At 44.9% G+C, this 25,357-nt stretch overlaps 1 protein-coding gene across 1 annotated transcript in view; it reads left to right on the top strand.

Annotated features, from left to right (window-relative positions):
- Trub1 (TruB pseudouridine synthase family member 1) overlaps positions 1 to 12,361 on the top strand; it is a 52,397-nt gene extending 40,036 nt beyond the window's left edge. Inside the window, exons 6-9 of the mRNA XM_057777520.1 lie at positions 7,200 to 7,272; positions 8,295 to 8,434; positions 10,769 to 10,825; positions 11,504 to 12,361. Of these exons, the coding sequence (XP_057633503.1) occupies positions 7,200 to 7,272; positions 8,295 to 8,434; positions 10,769 to 10,825; positions 11,504 to 11,763 (530 nt within the window). The 3' untranslated portion in view covers positions 11,764 to 12,361. The remainder of the gene's footprint in view (positions 1 to 7,199; positions 7,273 to 8,294; positions 8,435 to 10,768; positions 10,826 to 11,503) is intronic.
- The last annotated feature ends 12,996 nt before the right edge of the window (positions 12,362 to 25,357 follow it).

Here is a 25,357-nt window from a genome sequence, read left to right as displayed (position 1 = left end):
TCTTTTCTAGTTCCATCCATTTGTCTTCAAATTTCCTGGTGTCCTTGTTTGTTTGTTTTGGTCTGGTTTGGTTTTTCGTGACAGGGTTTCTCTTAACATGTCCTTGTTTTTAACAGCTGAGTAATACTCCATTGTATAAGTGTACCACATTTTCTTTTTCCATTCTTCAGTTGAGGGTCTTCTAGGTTGTTTCCAGGTTGTGGCTATCACAAATACAGCTGCCGTGAACATAGTTGATTGAGCAACTGTCCTTGTGGTGTGATTGAGCATCCTTTGGGTACCTGCCCAAGAGTGGTATAGCGGGGGCTTGCGGTAGGTTAGTTCCCAATTTTCTGAGGAACCACCACATTGACTTCCAAAGCGGCTTACAAGTTTGCACTCCCACCAGCAACGGAGAAGTGCTCCCTTGCTCCACATCCTCTCCAGCGTGAGTTCTGATCTTGGCCATTCTGACATGTGTAAGATGGTGTCTCAGAGACATTTCCATGATGGCTAAGGATGTTGAACATCTCCTCAAATGTTTTTCTACCATTTGAGATTCTTGTTGAGAATTATGTTTATATCTGTACCCCATTTTTAAATTGGATTATATGGTTTGTTGATATCTAGTTTCAGCCCCCTGTCAGATGTGGGGTTGGTGAAGAACTTTTCCCATTCTGTAGGCTGCCATTTTGTCCTCCTGATGGGTCCTTTGCCTTACAAAAACTTTTCAATTTCATGAGGTCCTGTGTATTAATTGTCAGTCTTGGTGCCTGTGCTATTGTTGTTCTGTGTGTGAAGTTGTCTCCTGTGCCAACGCATTTGAGAGTATTTTTCACTTTCTCTTCTCTAGGTTCAGTGTTTCTGTATTTATGTTGAGGTCTTTGATCCACTTGTACTTGAGTTTTGTGCAGGGTGATGAATATGGATCAATTTGCATTCTTCTACATGCCGACATCCAGTTAGACCAGCACCATTTGTTGAAGATGCTTTCTTTTTTTCATTGTATAATTTTGGCTTCTTTGTTGAAAATCAGTATCCATAGGTGATGCACAGTTTTTTTAAGCAAGAAATATTTTTCTATATTCTAGAATTTTTTATTGCTTTGCCTCTGACAGTACATATACAATACATCATTTTTCGCTTTGTGGATGCCCAGTTGGCCTTTCACTTTCTCCATTATCCTGCATGTCACAATCAACACCTTAGCAGCTGTGGGTTTGTCTGGAATATGCGTTTTCTGCTCAGTAAAGTTGGTCCATCCTGGTCTCAACACCAAAGGGTCTGTGATCTTGGAGGAAAGATAGATCTCCCCACCTTGCTTATTATAGACCCCCCCCTAAAAATAGCTATTTTATCAGAGAACTTCCTCCCTCCCTCCTCCCTCCCTCTCTCTCTCCCCCTTTCCTTCTTTTTCTTCCTCCCTCCCTCCCTCTCTCTCTCCCCCTCTCCTTCTTTTTCTCCCTCCCTCCCTCCTTTCTTTCTTCTTTCTTTCTTTCTTTCTTTGATGAAATTTAGTTTGCTTTTAAATCATGAACAGAGAGTAAATTTGGGAGGGTTGTGAGTTGTCCTGGTCTCATGCAGGTAACTGCAGCTGCCCTGGACTCATGAGTGGGATAGCCATATTATGTCTAGAGGACAGTATTAATGTAGTTTTTCTCTGATTTTTTTTTATTCTGTTTTCTCCACATTTAAATGTTAAACTAACTTCACATTTCTGGAGCTGGTTTAATTTGGTCAGCATATATTATATATACATGGTGGATTTGATAAGTGAATATTTAGTTAGGGTTTTTGCATCTGTGTTTGAGTGGGATTACCTTGTATTTGTTTTTCTTCCTTGCCCCCAACTTTACCCTCTCATGGTTCTGACTGGGCCTAAGAATTAGGTCAATGTTGCCTTGCAGTGGTAGCCCAAACCTTTAATCCCAGCACTCAGATGCAGAGGCAGGCAGATCTCTGTGAGTTCGAGGCCAGCCTGATATATAAGAGCTAGTTCCAGGATAGGCTCTAAAACTACAGAAAAACCCTGTCTCAAAAAAAAAAAAAAAAAAGAATTAGGTCGATGTAAGAAAGATGTTACTGTTTTTAAATGCAGTTTTATCTTCATGGTGCTGGGTGCTGGAGAGAACCCTGGGCTTCAGAGTGGCCCTGCCCCTGCCTCTGATCTGTGCCCTCGGCCCTGCTCTTCTTGTCTCTTAATGGCCATTCCATTTCCTGAGCATTTGTGCCCAGCTGAAATTACTTCTTTTTCTAATATTTGGTAGTACTTACTGGTAACATCTCTGAGATGTTCTTTTATAAAGAAGTTAGAAAATTATGAATTTTTTAAACTCCGTCATTCTGCTGTGAGCTCTGTAGTTCAGGTAAGTAGCTGCGCTAGGTGCATGGGGGGATCCATGCGTTGTAAGTGAGTGGTTTCTGCACGGCCTGTTCATGTGTGTGACAGTTCATGTGTGTGATAGTTCATGTGTGTGACAGTTCATGTGTGTGACAGTTTATGTGTGTGACAGTTCATGTGTGTGACAGTTCATGTGTGACAGTTCATGTGTGTGACAGTTCATGTGTGTGACAGTTCGTGTGTGTGATAGTTCGTGTGTGACAGTTCATGTGTGTGACAGTTCGTGTGTGTGACAGTTCATGTGTGTGACAGTTCATGTGTGTGACAGTTCATGTGTGTGACAGTTCGTGTGTGTGATAGGTCATGTGTGACAGTTCGTGTGTGTGACAGTTCATGTGTGTGACAGTTCATGTGTGTGACAGTTTGTGTGTGTGATAGTTCGTGTGTGACAGTTCATGTGTGTGACAGTTCATGTGTGTGACAGTTCATGTGTGTGACAGTTCGTGTGTGTGATAGTTCGTGTGTGACAGTTCATGTGTGTGACAGTTCATGTGTGTGACAGTTCATGTGTGTGACAGTTCGTGTGTGTGATAGTTCGTGTGTGACAGTTCATGTGTGTGACAGTTCGTGTGTGTGACAGTTCATGTGTGTGACAGTTCATGTGTGTGACAGTTCATGTGTGTGACAGTTCGTGTGTGTGATAGTTCGTGTGTGACAGTTCATGTGTGTGACAGTTCATGTGTGTGACAGTTCATGTGTGTGACAGTTCATGTGTGTGACAGTTCATGTGTGTGACAGTTCGTGTGTGTGATAGTTCGTGTGTGACAGTTCATGTGTGTGATAGTTCGTGTGTGACAGTTCATGTGTGTGACAGTTCGTGTGTGTGATAGTTCGTGTGTGACAGTTCATGTGTGTGACAGTTCATGTGTGTGACAGTTCATGTGTGTGACAGTTCGTGTGTGTGATAGTTCGTGTGTGACAGTTCATGTGTGTGACAGTTCGTGTGTGTGATAGTTCGTGTGTGACAGTTCATGTGTGTTATATAGTTCGTGTGTGACAGTTCGTGTGTGTGACAGTTCGTGTGTGTGACAGTTCATGTGTGTGACAGTTCATGTGTGTGACAGTTCGTGTGTGTGACAGTTCGTGTGTGTGACAGTTCGTGTGTGTGACAGTTCGTGTGTGTGACAGTTCGTGTGTGTGACAGTTCATGTGTGTGACAGTTCGTGTGTGTGACAGTTCGTGTGTGACAGTTCGTGTGTGTGACAGTTCGTGTGTGTGATAGTTCGTGTGTGACAGTTCATGTGTGTTATATAGTTCGTGTGTGACAGTTCGTGTGTGTGACAGTTCATGTGTGTGACAGTTCGTGTGTGTGACAGTTCGTGTGTGACAGTTCATGTGTGTGACAGTTCATGTGTGTGACAGTTCATGTGTGTGACAGTTCATGTGTGTGACAGTTCATGTGTGTGACAGTTCATGTGTGTGACAGTTCGTGTGTGTGATAGTTCGTGTGTGACAGTTCATGTGTGTGACAGTTCATGTGTGTGACAGTTCGTGTGTGTGACAGTTCGTGTGTGTGACAGTTCATGTGTGTGACAGTTCGTGTGTGTGATAGTTCGTGTGTGACAGTTCATGTGTGTGACAGTTCATGTGTGTGACAGTTCATGTGTGTGACAGTTCATGTGTGTGACAGTTCGTGTGTGTGACAGTTCGTGTGTGACAGTTCGTGTGTGTGACAGTTCATGTGTGTGACAGTTCGTGTGTGTGACAGTTCGTGTGTGTGACAGTTCGTGTGTGACAGTTCGTGTGTGTGACAGTTCGTGTGTGACAGTTCGTGTGTGTTATATAGTTCATGTGTGTGACAGTTCATGTGTGTGACAGTTCATGTGTGTGACAGTTCATGTGTGTGACAGTTCATGTGTGTGACAGTTCGTGTGTGTGACAGTTCATGTGTGTGACAGTTCATGTGTGTGACAGTTCGTGTGTGTGACAGTTCATGTGTGTGACAGTTCACGTGTGTGACAGTTCGTGTGTGTGATAGTTCGTGTGTGACAGTTCATGTGTGTGACAGTTCACGTGTGTGACAGTTCGTGTGTGTTATATAGTTCGTGTGTGATAGTTCATGTGTGTGACAGTTTGTGTGTGTGATAGTGCATCCTTGGTGCAGAGAACTCACCTCTTCAAGATCTTATGGTAGCGTAGTTAAATCATGGGACAGCTGTTTTGCTGCACTAAGACCAGCCTTAGATGCAGCCAGTGTTTCACTGCTTCCCCTGTGCCACCAGCCTGGCTTTTGTTACAGAATAGCCTGCTCTGTGGCCTTTCTGTCTGGCCGTTCTAACAGTGGATAAATGAGTGGCCCAGTGACTTTTAAATGCCCTTCAACCTGGAGATTATATTACCCAGAACCAATTAAATCTCAACAAGAACAAGAATGTCTTGAGTGCCATCTTAATAGTGTATGTTATTTCAGAAGGAAAACTGTCTTTGTCCTCAAAGCTCAGGATTTGTTGGTGAGATAATAGCTCAGCATGCCGTTGAAGATGGCCGGAATGAACAGCACATGCGCCCCAGGTGCCTGAGCTGTGTAGTCAAAGGGAGACGGTACACAGAGGTGGAATGAAAAGAAACATGCCGCGGTATTGTGTGTGTGTGCGCATGTGTGTGAGTGTGGGCACATCCATGTGTGCATATTTGTGTGTGTGTTGTACATCCGTGCGTGTGAGTGTGTATGTACATTTGTGTGTTGTACGTATGTATACGTCCACATGTGTGTGTATATCTGTGTGTGTTGTACATCCGTGTGTGTACATTCGTGTGTGTGTATCTGTGTGTGTGTGTGCGCATCTATGAAAGGAAGCCACTGAAGCAGGGCAAAGGTGAGCATGTTCACAGGAAAGGAATGTCAGGAGTGGACAGCCATCTTGCCTGAGCTGCCTGGCTAAGTTAATGCACTGGGCCAGGTCTACCAGCCATGGCGTTTCCTTCAGCAAGTCCAGCCTGGTGGTAGCATGGGCCACCTAGATTTGGCAAGCTCAGAATAGCACAACTAAGGTGTCAGTTGTGATTCTTTCCTAATGTCACAGTAGAGTAAAACCTTTCCATGGGAGAGTCCTCAGCCAGACTTCTAGCCACATCTCTGTGCAGTGGCCCGGACAGGGCTGCTTGTCTGCGCTCTGCGGTGTTGAAGGCTGCGGTAGAGGTTGTAGCTCTTCACTGGTCACGTCTCACAGGTTCCAGTTTTGTTCGTGGTTAGCTCACAGGTTGCGGTGAGGCTGGGACTGTCTACACAGTGGTTAGCTCACAGGTTGCGGTGAGGCTGGGACTGTCTACACAGTGGTTAGCTCACAGGTTGCGGTGAGGCTGGGACTGTCTACACAGTGGTTAGCTCACAGGCTGCGGTGAGGCTGGGACTGTCTACACAGTGGTTAGCTCACAGGTTGCGGTGAGGCTGGGACTGTCTACACAGTGGTTAGCTCACAGGTTGCGGTGAGGCTGGGACTGTCTACACAGTGGTTAGCTCACAGGTTGCGGTGAGGCTGGGACTGTCTACACAGTGGTTAGCTCACAGGTTGCGGTGAGGCTGGGACTGTCTACACAGTGGTTAGCTCACAGGCTGCGGTGAGGCTGGGACTGTCTACACAGTGGTTAGCTCACAGGTTGCGGTGAGGCTGGGACTGTCTACACAGTGCTCCCCAGTGTCCTTAAAGTGTTGTCGTGGCATTGGAACAACTCAGAGCACAATAATTTCTGTCTAATATTTGTCAAATAAAATCCAATGTACATTTTACCAAAAAAGTTTAAATTGTCTACAGAATAATAAAAACACTGACAGTAACCTAAATGAGCTACAGAATATTTCCAAGCTGCGGTTTATTCTTGATCATCTGCAGATTGACAGCCCAAGCACTGAACCTGAACGGCTGTCTCACCGCGTCCTTCTGTTGGATGCACCAAAGGAGCCTGGAAATACGACTGGTGTGTGAAAGGCTTTGGATCCAAGTCTGTATCTGTACAAATCTTCTAAAATCGGCCTTTAAATGCTCAGTGAGCTTACCAAAGCGCTTGCTGTGTGCATCCCTTTTCTGTTCTGGTTCTTTTGAGCTGACTGACAGTAATCATTTAAAAGTGGAGAGAAGTCCCAGACAGAGAAGGACTGGGAAGACAGATCAATAGCTCTGCTCGGAAACCAAGTTGAATGTGTGCATATGAAATTTATCTCGTGGCATAGAGCAGTTACATTCTATGAAGTGAGACTTAAGGTGCAGTGGTGCCCACTGTCCCCTGTGTGTGGCAGACGCTCAGACGTTGAGCCCTTTGATCACCTGGTATTGATTACTGTAGGCCATGTCTGCAGCTAATTTCATATCCTTCTTGGATTCTCTACAGGCGCCATCAGAGTCTCCAGTGCTCATGACGCATTGTTTTTAAGTGGGGAACAATTAGGTTAGGGTGAGACTTGAACTAAGGGAACTTAAGTTTCTATAAAGAATAACATAAAATTTGCTTTGCATCTCATGAATATGCATTTTATTCTTTTCAACAAGGTGGCATTTGACCTATAAGACATACACTGTAATTTATGATGTTTTATTTTTTTAGTTATTTATATAGGTGTTTCGCCTACTTATGTCTGTCTGTACAACACTGTACCTGGTGCCCTCTGAGGCCAGAAGAGGGCATCAGATCTACTGGGATTTGAATCATAGACTTGCAAACCGCCATGTGGGTGCTAGGAGTTAACTGGCCGCTGAACCGCAGAACCGTGTCTCCAACACCTGTAATCTGTGTTTTATTGAAAAATAATAGTAATGATTTTTCGGAGCTGTTGTGGCTGTTGCCTCCATGGCTATCCCATCTTTTCTTGATTGATTTTTGGCAGATAAAATAACACGAGAAGATATTGAAGGCGTTCTGCAGAAGTTCACTGGGAATATAATGCAAGTCCCTCCGCTGTAAGTTCAGTTGCTGGGTTTGTGTTTAATTTATCATCTATAGGTTACGATCAATAATTAGAATAAAGTGGGATTTTATTTTGCTCTGTTTTAATCTGGACATTGTAAATAATCAGAAAGAGATGAGCAGATTAAGCCTGGATGCAGAGCTTTGGTCCCGAGACAGAAGTGCATTTGATCTGTGCTGGGCGTTAGCACAGCCTGGTCCCTCTGCGTCCCATCTCACCGACTCTGTGTGCAGATATCAGGCAGTGGCAGACCCAGAGATGTCACTTTCCCTAAATTTACAGCCAAAGGACTGTGTTAAAGCAACAGGCCTGTGTCAGAGTACTAATGTGTGCTCCCTGTCCCCCCAAGTCCTGACAGCATATCCAGCAGACAAAAGTCGTAACTTAGTAAAATGTGAGCCTCAACTGCCTTACCGCATGTCTTGGTGCACTAGGGTGTCTGTGACAGAGCCCCACACACCAGGATATGTCACTGACAGTTTGTTAGGATTTAGATTTTATCTGTATTAGAAATTTTGATTTTGTTTTCGCCATGAACATTGAACTGTATCTGTGGAGATATGTTTCTTCAAGATTTTTCTCAAACATAAAACTTTGAAACTTTTAGCAAATCTGCATAAAATGTTTTAATCATTTGTTAGACTAAGTTAAATCTATATGTTTATTGTATGTGGACGGCCTTAGCATTTTCTGTGGTTATTTATGAGTCTGTGGTGTCACGAGACTTCACGACTCAAAGCTCTGTTTACTGTGAGACATTTTTCAGGGAGAAGCTGCTGCTTCTGGGTTGGGGGCTAGTGAAGGGGGCTGCCAGGGTCATCTCCAGGAAAGCTGAGGAGGAAGACGGGTGCTGCCCACTGTTTATATCCGTCGCAGAGACAGGAGTAGACCAGGAGAAAGGACTAGCTTTGGAAGGGTCTTCAGTGTAAGGAACTGCTCATCGTCCTCCACCCCTCTCCTCTGGGAGTCACCCGCTCAGCCCCCACCACCTCTCTCACTCACTCTCTCACAAAGCTATTCTGCGCTGAAGAAGGATGGCCAAAGGCTTTCGACGTTAATGAAGAAGGGCGAAGTGGTTGAGGCCAGACCGGCCAGACTAGTGACTGTCTACAGCATCTCCCTCCTGAGGTTCCAGCCACCACTTTTCACATTAGGTAGGACGGAGAGTTCGGAATCATCTGCTTTGCCCGTATCTTTACTTTGTGTTTGGCTAATGCTGGAGAAGAGCTGTTTGTTGGTTCCTGGCCACCTGGCTAGCTTAGGCCCAAATTAATCACACAGAAACTGTATTAATTAAAACACTGCTTGGCCAATTAGCTCTAACTTCTTATTAGCTAACCCTTACATCTTAATTTAACCCATTTCTAGTAATCTGTGCATCACCATGAGGTTGTGACCTACCAGCAAAGTTTCAGCATGTCTATCTCCTGCGGCTCCATGGCATCTCCCTCTGACTCTGCCTTCTTCCTCCAAGCATTCAGTTTAGTTTTCCCCGCCTACCTAAGTTCTGCTCTATCAACAGGCCAAGGCAGTTTCTTTATTCATTAACCAATAGAAGCAACACATAGACAGAAGGATCTCCTGCATCAGGCTAATTTTACATAGAGTGGATCCTTTTGGTCTTGGAATTTTTTTAACTATAAGAAAATTTTATGGTCTGATTTCATGAGGTAAATAAAACTGACTCTATAGAGGTTCTGAAACATGTAACCGGGCTAATTTCCAGATGTTTTGTGGTCATTTTACTATAAACTTGGGAGTAAAATACTTTAGATCTCTTCAGAGAAGTAGGTAGGAAATGTGTGTTTTCAAGATCTTAAAGTTGGAGACTGGAGAGACGGTTCAGCGGTTAAGCGCACTCACTGGCTGCTTTTCCAGAGGACCTGGGTTTGGTTCCCAGCACCCACACGGTGACTCTCAACCTTCCGTAACTCTTAGTCTCAGAGGTTCCCATATCTCTTCTGACCTCCTTGGGTACCACATGCATACACATGGTACTCAGACACATGCAAATAAATTTCCCATGCATGTAACAATAGAAATAAATATAAATTTGTTTTTATCTTACATATACTTTCCTTCCATTTTGATTCATACTTTATGCATTTCATTTTAGAGTAAATGTTGATCTGCCCCTTTAAAGCACAGCATGTTTAGTTTTGGGATAAAAGGTTGTGTTTATCCCTTCTCTGTGATGTACATGTTAGCACCAACCATGTGAGATATGGGGAAACGGGAGACAGAAATGTTGTTGGACACCTGCTCACAGTTTGAGTTCAGGTCGTCAATTTGAGCATGTGATCTGTATTTGAAGTAGATTTAAAAATAAAAAAAAAACCCTTGTTTATATAGTTTTAAAAATGTTTACATAGTTTTTAAAAATGTGGTTGTTAGTCCCTGGGCTCCTTGAAATCCATCCAGCCCTTAATTTCAGTCATTGTGGCTAGAATCCCCTCAGACGGCGTTTCTCCAGCCCTCCCTTCCCTCACCGTCCCTGCTTCTCCTTGGCGTCCTTATTCCAGGTGTAGTAAGTGCCTGCAGAGGTGGCATGGTAAGAAAACGAGGCTTACTTACGCTCACGCTTCCCGATTCTAACCGGCTTGACAAATAATGAAGAAAAACCTACCGCTCACTCTGTGAAAGCGCAGCCCCCTCTTTGGCAGGGCAGACAGACACCATGAGCCATCATGGTTTCCTGGCTGCGTGTCAGTCAGAAGTGCCTCATGGTACTAACTGGAGAGTGTGGAAGGGCAGCTGCCTTCCGAATCGTGTCTCTCAGAAATGCTGGCCCTCCAGCTTGGTCCCAGGCTTTGCCCCATCTTGCCTCAGTAGCCCCCAGCTGGGAGCTGTAGGGAAGAATTAAAGTCCCCAGGGGCTGAGTTTCAGTTATTCTTCCAGATCTCTTTATTTGATTGATACAACTAGAAATAATGTGTACCCTGAGCGTGTAGCCCCTCCACTGGGGCGTGGTCAGTCGCTTCCCATGGGCCTTGCTTTCTGCCCAGCGTGTGCAGCCACGCTGATGGGACGCTGTCAGCTTTACAGCACAGTGTGGTTTTAGGTTATTTTATGGTTTTTAGCACCCCAATGTGGTTCTTTTCAATGCCAAAGGGAATTTTTTGGTGGGTATTTAGTTAAATTTTTCAAATGTTTTAAAATCTGAAAATACTTAAGAAACCTACAGTTCATGATAGAAAAGCTGGGATTTCTATTTAAAACCTATTAAGTGAACAAGGCTGAGGTATTGACATGGTATGGCTTGCCAGTTAATTTAAAATGTGTTCATGACTTTCTGCCTGCGCCACACTGACTTTTCAATCTCACACACACATATGCTGCTGGATGAATAATTTATGGTTTAGCACATAAATATTTTATGGCTCGATTGTTTGCATAGTGTGTTTCTACATGTGTTGAAGAGCATCATTTTTATGTAAAGTGGATCTCTCAGAGGTCAGCCTTTTACCGTGTCCCTGCTAACATTCCAGATGTTGAGTGTGGAGGAGGCTTTTACATCAGAAGCTTGGTCAATGACATTGGCAAAGGTAAGCAGAAAAATGAATTATGAATTATCATTTAGAGAGTAATGCTCCTTTTTGATGGGAGAGGGAATTTTCTGTTTTTCGCTTTTCTGAGGAACTGAACTGTTGCTGCTTTTAGCTCAGATGCACTGTGGGTTTATAGCGTGCACTCAGAAGCCCCGGCAGCTGCAGCAAGGCGCTGGTAATGGGGGTGGGCGTGAAACACATCGAGGGGCAGAAAATGAACACAGTGATAATGGATGAAAAAGCCAACATTTTTTTTTTCAAGTAAAAAACATTTTAACTCAAAGTGGGGCTCAGGAACAAAAAGATTATTTACACTGATACAAATCAAATTTTTCTTTAACCTGGAAGCCACAGTCTTAGAAGCACCCAGAAAGTTCTGGTTCTGCCTGTTCTGTTCCCTGGTCACATGACAGTGGACAGGTCACATTGTCCTGTGTGCAGAATAACGGGGGATATTTACCTCATGGGGTTGCTTCAAGTGCTAAGTGGTTTTGAAAAGCGGGTGTAAGTTTAAACCATGAGCAGTCTTCCCTGCTTCAGCCCTGGTTTACCTCAGCTGCTGGACTCTGGCGTTGGTCCGTCGCCCTGGCGTCCGGGTAGCGTTCTGCCGTCTGGAAGTTTGCAGGCTGTGAATACTGCGTAGCTCACCTCACGTTTTCACCTTGGGTATTGTAGAGCTCTCTTCCTGTGCCAACGTGCTGGAGCTGACCCGCACCAAACAGGGGCCATTTACCCTTGAGGAGCACGCCCTCCCTGAAGACAGATGGACCATCGATGACATCACACAGGCCCTTCAGCACTGCCCATCCCTTCTGCCAGAGGAGTCGGCGTCTAAAAAGCCAAAATCTGAGAAATCCAGTGACCAGGTTTTAAGCTATGAATATATAACTCTAAGCGAGACAAAGAGAGAAGAGGATGCAATTAAGACCCTCTGAGACCGGCCTGGGAAGATCATTTCCGGGTTGGTGTGTGGATGTCTTAATGCCCCTCAGTGGTGAATGTGATTGGATTCAGATAAATGAGCTTTCTGGATTTGATCTTTTCTTAGTCTTTTTCGTATGAAAAAGTAAACAATTTTCTAATTACAGAAAACAAGTAGTTCTGTTAGACTCGCAGAAGCAAGTGTACAGAATGTCACGTTTGCTTTGTTTGAACTGCCAGGGGCTTCCACTGCTCTCTGATTCCTTGAGTATATTTGAAGTGCTCAGTATTGAACTGTTCTGTTTGCAGAGCTCACGGCTGTTGTGAAGCCCTGTACTGATTGACTGTAGTCCTCTGTGGCTGTGTTTCTCAGATCTTGACAATGAATATATTTTCCTAATAAATATTCACAAATGCACAAACCTCTATTCTACCTCTAACAGAATGTAATAGTTTAATATGTGTGTAGTCTCCCATGTAGAGCAGAACTCAGCTCCTGTACCTCTGTATTGTAGAGGCTATTTCTGTGGTCACCCACATCGTATCAAATTTCTAAAAATGTGGATTTTTAGAATATAAGCTAAAGAATGTATCTTGGATTAAAATTCTCTCCTGCCTGCTCGTCAGTGTGTGTCTGTGCCTCTCAGTGGAGCTCTGAACCCCTGGCATGGTTTCTGTCTGGTTTACTCCTTCAGGTGATACTGTGTTATGGGGAGAGTGGTCCAGCATCCTCAGCTCCTTCAGGTGATTCTCTGTCATGGGGAGAGTGGTCCAGCATCCTCAACTCCCACAGTTCCTTCAGGTGATTCTGTGTCATGGGGAGAGTGGTCCAGCATCCTCAGCTCCCACAGCTCCTCCAGGTGATTCTGTGTCATGGGGAGAGTGGTCCAGCATCCTCAGCTCCCACAGCATTCTGTGTCATGGGGAGAGTGGTCCAGTATCCTCAGCTCCCACAGCTCCTCCAGGTGATACTATGTCATGGGGAGAGTGGTCCAGCATCCTCAGCTCCCACAGCTCTCAAATGCTTGTTTCACAAAACTCAGGCGTTCTCACCCCTTCAATATGACCTTGAGGATGTGTCACTTTTTAAAATAGCAAATTTCATGAGTACCTAATTTTTTTATTATGGGAGTATGTATTGTTCATTTATTTGTGTGTTTTGGGTTCTTGGAGACAAGGTTACCGTAACCCCAGATAGTGGAGTTGGAAGTGTAGCTCAGTGGTTAAGAGGACTCATTGCCTTTCCACCGTGCCTCACCCACGTCAGATGGCTCCTGCTACACAGACCTGAAGGAACTCAATACCCATGTCTGTCCTTGTAGGCACCCGTGAATGTGCATGTCTCCATGCATACACAGATAAAGTAGTTACTTTAAAAGGTGTCTAATTAAAGCCAGGATGACTTCACTCGCTATGTAGCCGGGCTCCTCCTGTTTCCTCTCCCAACTGCAGCCATTACAAGCATGCACCCCTATGTCATGTAGGAATGTAATGTATCGTGCATATATGTTCAACTGCAGCCATTACAGCATGCACCCCTGTGTCATGTATGTATCATGCAGATATGTTCAGCTGCAGCCATTACAGCATGCACCCCTGTGTCATGTAGGGATGGAATGTATCGTGCAGCTGTGACAACATTCAGAGCTTCATTTTCTAAAGTATATTTTCAAAAAGAAGATTTATTAAATATTTCATAAAATACAAGTTTGTATGCCTTTCAGATTGCCATTCTTTTTAAAAGTTGTTTCCTGTAACTAACTAAATAGATAAATTGATGGTCTTAGTATGGTTACTGTAACGTAAACCTAATATAAAAAGTTAGATGCTTCAACAGAGTACTCTCAGCATATTGGCAACATTTTTAATAAAAATGTTAAAACTACTTCTGAGCAGGCAAGATGGCTCGTCAGGTAAAGGAAAGTACTTGCCCCACGCCCGGGTGTTCCTGGGCAGCCTGCGTGGTAGGAACAGAACCAACACCAGCAGGCTGTCCGCATCTGCTGCGTAGTGCGAGCACACCCACCCCACCCTCCACATAAGAAATGAACCTTTTTAAATATAAAAACTAATTCTTAGTATAAGACAGAGAAAGAAGAGTATTGATATCCTGGTAAATTTGTAAATTAGAAGGCTTGTAAGTTTGATCCAACTGTCATGGTGCACTGAGGAGACCGCGGCAGGAGGATCTCTGTGAGTTCCGGGCCAGCCAGGGCTGTGGAGTGAGACGCTGAATGTCCGTCACGTTTCTCGCACCTGCCTGGGCCCTGTGTTTGGTGTGACAAAGGTGGCAGTGGATCCCGCTGCCCTTTGGAATGGCGTAGGCTGTGTATGGTGTGTCTTTGTGAACAGCTGGAGTCCGAATAGACCACGTGGCTGAGCGATTTCTTTTGTCTTCTGTCTTCTGATGGGAAAGAGTGGACTGGGAAAGGCGAGTAGGTTCAGAAATGGTAGCCAGTCCTTTCCTTTGGTTTGGAAATGCTGAGGAAAATTGCACAAGTCAAAGACCTACCCATAATACTCCTCATCCTAATACAACCATTTCAGACTTTATTTTTGTATTGTATTCCCCCTTTATTCATGTAATCGGGCACTTAATGCTTTGACTGACTTTTCGTGTGATCTTTGAGTGTGTTTAGTCTTCGCGATCCTCTCGGCCACAGCACTCTGACTCTGCTCCTCTAAACTGCTCTCCTGTTGGTGCGCACTTACGTGTGTCTCAGTTCGTGGTAGCTGTAGGCGATGCAATACACACAGTTTTGTGGTCTCACCATTTGTTTGGGATTTCACATGCTGTTGCTAAAGTCTCTCTGCTCTGGGCCGTTTGTCTTTATACTTTGTTCGTTTGTATAAACAAATGTCTCGATGGTTTCTTTCTCTGTTACATGACTTATGTGCAGTAAGCGCTTAGCAGAAATGTTTTTCATGGCCTGTCTTGGTTTCCTTTCCAGGTCCTGTGATTAAATGTCCTGACAAAGGCGACCGATAGGGGAAGTGCTTATTTTGGCTTCAGTTCAGGGGTACAGCCGGTCAGAGCAGGGAAGCCAAGCTGCTCAGCACACTCCGCAGACAGCACTAGCAAGCCACACATGTTAGCACTCATGGGCTCTCTCCAATTCACACAGTCCAGGACCCCCGCCTCGGGAATGGCCCTGTTAACATAGGTCTCCTGCTTCAGTTAACCTGGCCGGATCATCCTCCCAGGCATGCCAAAGGCCCGTCTCGCAGACGCCGGAGCCCGCCAAGCTGGCAGCACCGAGACCACATGTCTTGCCTTCTCATCTCCAGTTCTGCTGCCCACACTTGCTGACTCGTTTCTTCCTCCAAAGCAGTTGAAATATATTAAAGTATTTTCAATTTCGTGGGTAGCTGGAACCAAGACAGAAAGCTCTGAGAAAGTTAAAGATTCATCCTTTTTAAAATTTTCATCAAAACGTGGGAGAAATATATGTGAGTTATGTATCTTAGGCCTGAAGATACTTGGCATGATAAAGTCATTTTACTTACAGGCAAAGGCAAGTTAGAATTTTCTGAAGATACCCCAGGATGGAGCATACCAAATCACCTCATTTTCATTTCTCTCTCTCTCTCTCTCTCTCTCTCTCTCTCTCTCTCTCTCTCTCTGTCTCTCCTGAAACAAGGTTTCTCTGTAGAACAGTCCTGGCCATCCTGGAACTCACTTTGTAGACCTTGAACCCACAGAGATCCGCCTGCCTCTGCCTCCCAAGTGCTGGGTTTAAAGGCGTGCACCACCACCATCTGCATGCCCTTTTGATTTTGATTCTTTAAGCCTTACGTTTTTGAGAAATATTGTGTTCACTTGAAAGTTGTTTAAAATAGTCAAAGAATTATTTCCTGACCTTAATATCCATGAACATCAAAATAATGGGAATTTGTTCTTTACAAACTCAACCTTGCGATTGGTGAGCAAGAGATAAACTCCCATTTCCCCATGCTCACTGGATCCTCCTTTCTTCCATATGAATTAATTGTTGGTTTCTGACTCACTGGGAGTCACCCATCTGAACGGTTCAGTTTCTGCCCCTCTGATTGAAATCCATATCAAACAGTAAACATCTACAGGTTCAGTTAGCTGGTGAAGTTGTTCTGTTTCAAAGGAAGAAAGTAATTTTCATTGCATCATGATGTGGATAATGGAACCGTGATTCAAAGGTGCTCTAAAGTGCCGTGCAGTTATCAAACAGATGAAGATAACGGTGTGACGTTTGGGCATTGAAATTATTGTATTAACCTTACATTGTAAATAGACGGCTTAAACTGATATTGGGCCAGCGGTTCTAGCTGCCCTGGTCCTCTGTTAATGCAGATGTGGTGAACGCATTACATGGCACTCAGATCGGCAGTACCTTCATTAGCAGTATGTAAGTTAAGTTTTCGAATGGTGTGTTTTCAGATTGATGTGAAAAATGCTGAAGCCAGTCATAAAGTTGTGAGGGATTTTTTTCTACTCATTTCTCTTGGAAAACTGTGTAATAAGATTATTTCTGTGTTACCATTAATCAGCTCTTTGGTGGGGGGCAAATCATCTCTGGGGACTCAGCTAGCTCGCCTTTGACGAAGGAGACAGCCTGGCCTGTCTCTAAGAACTCTGCCAGAGTCAAGTCCTGGGCTTTGTGTTCTCAGAAACTCATTCCTCAGGAACTTGGGTTTTACTGCATTTATTGATTCTGGAGGGTTTTCGCCCTTCATTTCTTGTATTGTACACGTCTTCTAGTTACTAGTCTTTCGTACGCTCACGTTTCATTGTGGGCATCCAACCCCTTTCATGGTCCCCATCCCTTTACCCGTCTGCTCTCAGTCCTGAGTTTCCTCAGATCTCTTTTCCAGATACTTCCTTCTGCAGTGTCTGTTGTGTTCTGTTTTATTTCTAAAACATCACAGTATATTATATATAATGCATTATTTAAAATCTGCCTCTCCCTCCCCATGGCACAAAGGATTGAACCCAGGACCTCATTCATGTTTAGACATTGTCCTACCACTGAGCTGTGTCCCAAAGCTCCATGTTGTCTTATTTCTTCATCAGGCTTTCTGTGAACATGTATCTTTAAACTTCTATTAACAACTCAATATGTATGCAGAGAATTGTTCATCAGCATATAGCTTCACGTGGTTTCAGAGACAAGACACATTTGTGGCCAGTGTGTAAATCAAGCAGCAGAACACTCCTAGCCCTGCCTGTTCCTAGGCTCTGCAGCTTTTGGGGTCACTCGCACCCTGCTCCCACCCACTACACACTGTGCATTTTATTATCGCGTCTGTTTTGTGCTTTATATAAGTGTAAGCACACGTCTGTACACATCCATGTCTGCTCAAGATTGTGTGTGTGGTGTGTGTGTGTTCTTTATTTTGTTGCTGTCCTAGCCCAGGCTGTTGGAGCAAATACCACAGATGGGATTGGCCTAGCCAGCAACTGTTTTCTCTGGGGCAGGGTGCCAACATGGTCTTGTTCCTGGTCAAGTCTCTTCTGGCTCACCAAGCCCTCTTGGGATAGAGAAGAAAGTCCTTTGTCCCCTTCTCTTCACACAGGGCACTAATCTCATCGTGGGCTCTAATGCATGGCTTTATCTAAGCTTAACTGGTTCCCACAGGCTCTACTTTCTAACTAATTGTGCTGGGGTTGGGCTGTTGTGACTGAATGGGCATGTCCCCTATAGGCTCTGATATCTGAATGAAGACTTGGCTCCAGAGGGGAACAGCCCTGCTGGAGGAAGAAGGTCACCCTTTGAGATGAAAAGCCCCACATCACTTCCGGTTCACTCTGCTTTCTGCTCACAGTTGATGATCTGAACTCTCAGCTTCCTGCCTCACCCTCCATACCTGTCTGACGGAACTAAGCCCTCTGAAACCATAAACACAGACAGACCCTCCCTTCTGAAAGTTAGTCATGGTGGATTGTCGCAGCAACAGGAAGGGAGCTAATCCGGACATCACACAAACATCGGGCGGGAGTCAGGAAGCTTCTGACACGGGCTTTGTGTTCCATTACTGTTGGTGTCACTGTGCTTAGCATGCCCCTCTGTGTTTTACTCAATGACAATGCACTGCTTCGGTTTCAGATGGGCTCTGTGAACTATCTAGTATTTACTTCCTGGTGAGAAATGCGACCTCGCTTGCACGGGCTGTGTCTAACAGTGGAGTCTAGTTCGTAAGGTGCACGACCTAAGGGTACGTAAGGTCGTATGGTGTACGTGTGTGAAGCTTTGGTAGCTGCCAGGAGCAGGTTCTCAAAGCTTCCCAGCAGTGCCTCGGGATTCCGGCGTGCCACACCAGCACTGGCACTAAATGTTCTCTGAGCTATTTACAGAGGTGTTTGTGTCACCACAGGGCCCCTCTTATAGTCCCCCACCCCCAGCCTCCCCCCATGCCCCTTGTCTCTCCCCCCATGCCTCCGGTCTCCCCTCCCATGCTCCGCGCCTCCCCCCATGCCCATCTCCCCTCCCTTGTCCCCCAGTCTCCCCCCCCATGCCCCCGGTCTCCCTAGTTATGTTTGGTCTGACTCTTTAGTCTATTTCTTAGCTAACCTTGTCTGTTTAGTGGTTTCGAGTAATTCATTTACCTAAAATTCTTTTTTAAAGACTTGTTTTTATTATTTTTAAAGCTAAGTATAGGTGCGTGTATCTGTGTCTGTCTACACGTGGGTATGTGCACATGAGTACAGGTGCCCACAGAGGCCAGAGGCATGGAAGCCCCTGGAGCTGGACTTACAGGTGGTTCTAAACCATCTGACATGGATGCCGGAAACCAAACTCCCGATCCTCTGGGAGAGAAATGCTGGTGAACCGAGAACCACCCACATTCCAGAACCTGGTGTCCCCATCCTGCCTTCAGGGACTTGGTGCCAGCAGCCAATCACCAGCTGCCAAATGCGACATGCCCACTGTTGCCACAAGTCAGGTACTCTCCTCTCCCCCTCTCTTTGCCACAGAACCCTAAAGCAGCAAGGGCTCTTAGCCACGGAGCCATCTCCAGCCCTCGCCTCATTCATCTGAAATCCTTACAGCGTATGTGCTGGTATCGTTTGTCGAATCTCCTCATTCTCAGCCAAGGCAAACTCCTCCGTGTTGCAAAGTGGGGTCCTGGGTTCATTCCATGAATCTTTATCTATGTGGACCGTGGCTTGCCCCGGAGCATCCCTGTAGAGACCACTATTCCAAATGTGAAATGTGTATGTGCCTTGTAATAAAACTGCAGGTACGCAGCAGAAGACAGAACTGAAGAGAAACTGGAAGCCAGTGAGAACTGGCGGCATCTGCCCTCCTCCGCCACCGCCACCACCACCCCACACTCCTCCACACTGCCCCCCACCCCCGTGACTCAGACAAAGTAGGGAAAGCCCAGGAGAAACAAAACCAAAACTGGTAATGCTATGGAAAATCGGAACACTGGCAGTCATGTGACCTAAGTGACGTTAGGACGCGCTGCCTAGTGGACACACCACTGTGAGGGGACAGACGTCGGCACGAGGTCGGCCGTTTCAGTCTCATGATGCAACTGCGATACACTTCAAGATTAAAACCATGTATTTTATAGTCACATATTTGGTGATTTCCAACATGAGACCAATCAGAGAAGTCACCTAGTATTTAAAAATTAAATAACAAACTTCAAAGCAACTTAATGGGTGAAAGAAACAAAGTTATTTTAAGTGAAATCATAACCATGTAAAGACCAGAAAACACCAATGTGCAGTTTTTATAACCCGATAACCAACCTTCGAAATCCTGTAGCTGGTAACATACCTATTAAACAAAAAAGCAAACAAATGCTTTCGCTCAATGACTGGAAACAAGGAAATGAGTACTTGTCTATATTTCTATCTGTCTTCTACGTGTCTGTCCATCAGTCATCTGTCCACCCATCAGCCCTATCTACCCATCAGCCCTACCTATGGAGAATCATGACAGTCCACCCACTTCAACTGCGTCTGCCCGTTCTGTCTTCTTCCCAAAGTGCGTTTGTTCCCCATCTTCCCTTTGTTTTCTCTCAATTTACCCTGCATCCTTCACTCACTGATGTCTCTAAGCATTATCCAGTGTCTTGTTACCATTAGGGTAGAATTTGGTACTCCCTTGAGGTTTTCTGTATACTTAAATTATTCACCACCCCCCCCCTGGCATTTATAGTTGAAAGAATTTTGAGATTATTTGGTCTATTTTTGGTAAAAATGGAACCCACCGTATCCTAAAGAGTGTTTGGGAAACTGACTTGTGGAACTAATGTTACAGTTATCTCGGTTCCTTAGGAAACAGTCGTCAAAGGAGCGCGCTCAGTCACTAGGATGCCTGTTGTGCCAGCAGAGGACCTGAGTTTGGCCCCAGATCCATGGAAAAAAGCCGAGTGGGATGGCACATGCTGCTGATCCCAGCCCTAGGGAGGCAGAGACAAAAGGCCCCTGGTTTTCCTGGACTGGAGAACCAAGATCAGTCTGCAAATCCCAGGCCAGTGAAAGACCTGTCTCAGAAAACAAAGTGGAAGGCATCCTGAGGAAAGGGAACCAAGGCTGAGCTGTGGCCTCTACTCACACACACACACACACACACGCACGCACGCACATATACACACACATACAAACATAAATACACACAGTCACATACACTCACACACACATACACACTCACATACACACACATACATACATACATACAGTCTCACATACACTCACACACATACACACACAGCCTCACACATTAGGACACATATATACTTACATACACACATAGTCACAAAACATTCAAATACACAGTCTCACATACACTCACACACATATACACACATATATACTCACACACACTAAAAATCATAATCTGCCAAGAAGTAGTCAAGAACACAATTTTTCGTGTTTTGGGGTGCTTTGAAATATTTCACCTTCTCATCTTTCTGTTCTAAGAGAAGAGAGCACCGAAAAGTGGCTTCTAACTCCAAATTCCTGCGTTAGCCAGGACAGCACTCAGAGGCCAGGTATCAAGTCACTAATGGTCCCTGGGTTCACAGAGCTGACAGGATGATTGAAAGGTGGTGACTGGGCTCATCTTACTCTGTAATTCAAATACAGCAGTTGTCAAAATATTCACAAGTGACTTTCCTCTGAGGGGATAAGGCATGGTGTACAAGAGACATGGTTCAGGCCTTTAAGAGCCTTCACTTAACTTGAGAAGGGATTTCAAGGAGAGAGGGGGAGAGAGAGTGAGAGAGCAGTGCAGGGCTGTGTACCACATCATCAGTGAGTGTGTTTGTCAGGAAGGACTTAGTGGAATAAGATGTTCCTGAAAACATCTGTTACATTCCTGCTGAAAGGAGAGGAGAGAGCACAGGATGTCGTTGGAAGACAGGCTTGGAGTCACTAGAGAACCAAGGGGACAGAGCAGCCGAGGGAGAGATTAGTCCTGCAAAGATGGCAGAGGACATGGTCAGTCAGTAGGAGTCCAGTCTGAATGGAGAAAAGGGTCTGAGTCATCAGGGATGACGTCATTGAGCATTGAAGCTTCGTAAGGACTCAGCGATGCTTCAGAGCAGAGACTGGCTCATTTGGCAGCGTTGCTTATGGAGCCTGCACTAGCACAGCTACGTAGGTGGAAGCAGGAGGCAGACACCCAGTTAGAAATGAGTACAGAGCAATAATGACTGATTGAGGTCATAAACTACAAACGGGAGACTCATTAGGTGACGGACATTTGAATGAACAGCAAAAATGAAATTGACGGTCTTTAGTGATTTGCTAGATAATTGAGGGTTATGGAATTGAAGGACAAAGTGATTAGCCATCGTTTTTCTTGAAGGAAATAAAGCTCAAATTCTGTTTGAGAAGCATTTTCTTAGGCACCGGGTAGCTGATAACAGTTGCCTGTGATGGGGACATCCACATGCATAGCCCTCTTTTACCAGATGATGAGCGTCTTGGAAAGACTGCAGAGTGTATTGTGTGTAGAGTCTGTTGACGCTGGTCTGTCTTTAGGGCATCCTAACTGTGATTTGAAACAACCAAGTGGTTGATTGCATGGGCTCTGGATGACACATTCTCCCAGGCTACTGCTACCATCAGCTGTTAACCTTAGACAAGTTAATTCACTTCCCTTGCTTGTAAAGTGGAGGTATTAAGACTCCCCTTCACAAAGTCCTGAACCCCAAATTAGATGATTCAGATAAGGTAGTATGGTTCTTGGAGCCCAGGAGACAGGGAGCAGTGAATAGCTGCGTATAGCTCACACCTGACCACACAGAGGGGGTGCATGCGAGTCTCCCACCTCATGGGTCGTCCTTATCATGGGCATTTCAGAGATGCCTTCTCTTTTTTGGGTAATAAGTTGTGAGCCACAATTTCCTGACATCAGAGATTTCGGTGGGATAAGCTACCAATGCAAGTAGACATGGCTTTAGAGGATGGTGGCCACATCTGTGCAGCAGGTACATTAAGAGCCCTAGCTATTTGCACACATTTAACCCATTTACTCTGCTTGGAAGCCCACCCCATCTCCTCCGTCATCTGAGAGCGTGTCTTTGAACCACGCCTAGCTGTTTCCTGTAAAACGTGCCGAGCAGTCCCAAGCCAGATGTGTCCACACATTTATAGACACAGCATTAACCTTAGTACAGCAGCCCCTCTCTGTGGCATCACGTCCCAGTCTCAATATCTGTAGTTAGCCGCTATCTGGACATATAAAACAGGAATTTCTGGCTGTGGACGGTTCACAAGTTCTACTTAGCATTTATTAGAGTGCTTTCATCACTGTTTATTATCAGTAATTGGTTGCTACCCTTTACTGCCTCATTTATATCATAGAAATGTCTAGAGAAGATGACAGACGTCAGTGTGGTACTATCTGCAGATTGCGGCATTCAATGAGGACCTCGGAATGTGCCCAGTAATAAGAAGGGGCTAATTGTCTGTCGGTTGTAGCCTGCACCTTTAATTGCAGCACGCGGGAAGCAGAAGCAGGTGAATCTATGTGAGTTCGAGGCCTACGAAGTGAGTCCCAGGAAATTCAGCACTGTACTCTGTCTGGGGTGGGAATGGGGGGCTAATTACCTTAAAACTCTTTCACTTAGGTTATTCCATTGGTCCCTTCCAGCTGATCTCGTGACATCATAGGATCTGTCTTTAGACAAAGACCTTGAAGTGGGACTGAGGGGAGGTGACCCACCAAGAGATGCACCCGTAGTGTGCAGGGCACACTCATGCCTGCCTGCATCACATCCGGGGAAAAGTGCTCTGTGACACACATGTTTAGTGGAAGGGATGGAGCATGTGCTGTAATGCAGAGGAGGAGGGGAGGGGGAGAAGAGGGGAGGACGAGGAGAAAGAAAGAAAGAAAGAAAGAAAGAAAGAAAGAAAGAAAGAAAGAAAGAAAGCCATTTTAGATAAAAAGGATTTGGAATAAATGCATAGAAGACATTTGTTTCCATTTTCATGTGGCAGACAAGAAACTTCTGGTTTGAGCCTGAGCGTAGGGTGGAACGGCCGGGGGTTCATCTTGGGTGAGACCCCCTCTTGGACTACATCTGGTCTGGGGCTGCTTGGTATGGGCTTTATAAAAAGCAGCTGGGCACAGTTCAAAGATGAGCAGCAACATGATGGAGGAGCTGACGGGTGGATTTATGAGTACAGACTAGCAGATTTAAATATGTGCAGCTCAGCTAAGCAGACGGGAGGGGAGGCTAAATTTGTACAAGTATCTGAAGTGTGTAAACACTAAAAAGGGAGATTATTCATTTAATACAATACACGGGGGCATGATATGCAGTAATAGGATAAAAACTTAAGCTAAGCATATAGGTTTTTTCCTGATAATGAATCTATTAAGGCTGGCTATTCTAGAGAAGCAATAGAGATTTCAAGCCTTACGGTTTTTAAAACTTTCTTGGGAACTGGGTATTAGCTGCTAGAGCATTGTTATTCATTGGTCAGGTGTGATAATGGCCTGATGGTTGGGTAAGGAAATGGCAGGGCTGGGAATACAGCTCAATAGGCCAAGTGCTTGCCTGGCATACACAAAGCCCTAAATTCAGTCCCCAGCCCCTCACATAACAAGACATGGTGGTATACACCTGTAAGCCCCGCATTAAGGAGGTGAAAGAAGGAGGATTAGAAAGTCTAGATCATCCTTGGTTATGCAGCAAGTTTGAGACCAGCATGGAAAAATGAGACCCTACCCCCAAACCAAAAGTGGGAGGGGGCATCAGGATGGCTCAATGGGTAAGAGCACTGCCACTAAGCCTGGTAACCTGAGTTTGTTCCCCAGAACTCAACGTGTTGGAAAGGGAGAACTGGCTCCCGCAGGTTGCCCTGTGACCTTTGCATGTTGATGCTGTTACATGCACACGCCTACATGGGTGTGTGGGAGCCTTATGATAAAAGTAGCTTACATTCTAAGAGATTTGAACTTGTACTGGCCCTCATACCTTGAGGTCACTTAGGACTCCTGTTCTACTGTGTACTCGGTCTGTTTAACCTGCCTTTAATAATGTGACAACCAACCTACCTGTCTTGAATTTCTCATTTAAGCAATTTCTACAGCTTAAGCTAATGCTTAGCTGCAATCTGAAGTTGTATTCTTTCGTGCCCCTGCCCCAGGGTAATGCAGGCGCGTTTGTGTTAGGATAATGTTTTCCTGCAAATATCAAATGGGATGAAAGTGGCCCTTTTAAAATGAGCATCCAGCACACATTCTGAAAGCAGCCTTCAGGTGTTGCTTGACAGTGTTTGTTTGCTTGCTATCTGGGTCAGGTGGAGTCAGTAGAAGTCAGTGACTTTATGCCATGTAAAATCTATTAAGGATTTGCAAAAAGAATTTCTTATTCCTTCCCCATCTGATGCTTTCTTTGTTGTTCAATAAAAGAGAGAGAGAGCAAAACATTCTGTTAGGACACAGACAGACAGGCCAAACACAGAAACACAGAGACAGACAGACAGGAACACACAGATTCATAGGACAGCCTTCAGACTCATAGACAGACAGACTCACAGACAGACAGAGGACAACAGAAGACACAGGAACAGTAAAATAAGAATTCAAATCTGGGCTGGCACTTGGTTTAGTGACATCAAAGAGAGATGCTTTGATTTCTTTCCTTGATGTGATACTGACACATTATTGGTGACTTTATTAAACCAAACTCACACAGACACACACACACATACACACACACACAAAGTAAATGAATTCAAAATGTTTAAATATTTTTCCAGTGTTACACTGGATTATTGACATACAACAAACTGTTATAAAGAGATTTGCTTAACAATACTGCAACAAAGAAAGAAATAAAGGAAAAGAAATAGAAAGGGGAAGAGGAAGAAGATGAGAGGAAAGGATGGATGAAACTGGCATGGCAAATACTTGATCATCTGACTCTTGGGCAAGCTCGAAGAGTCCATTTTACTTCTTTTTCTGCTCCCTTATGTGCTTGCAAGCCTTCACCATAAAAAGTGTTGATGTTTTCCTGAACACAGTTCACCAGTATACCTGTCCCTGGGCTCCGGGACTTTAAATGCCTTCTGTCAGGTAAACAGACTTCTGGTCAACCAGGACCCAGGGCCTTTTTCATCTTGTTCTTGAGATGAAAGGCTCTCTCTGCAGCTATAGATGG

Source organism: Chionomys nivalis, chromosome 8 (genome assembly GCF_950005125.1).
Source record: "Chionomys nivalis chromosome 8, mChiNiv1.1, whole genome shotgun sequence".
NCBI lineage: Eukaryota > Metazoa > Chordata > Mammalia > Rodentia > Cricetidae > Chionomys > Chionomys nivalis.
The sequence above is the reverse complement of the archived record's forward strand: the minus strand, read 5'-3'. Positions and strand labels throughout refer to the sequence as shown.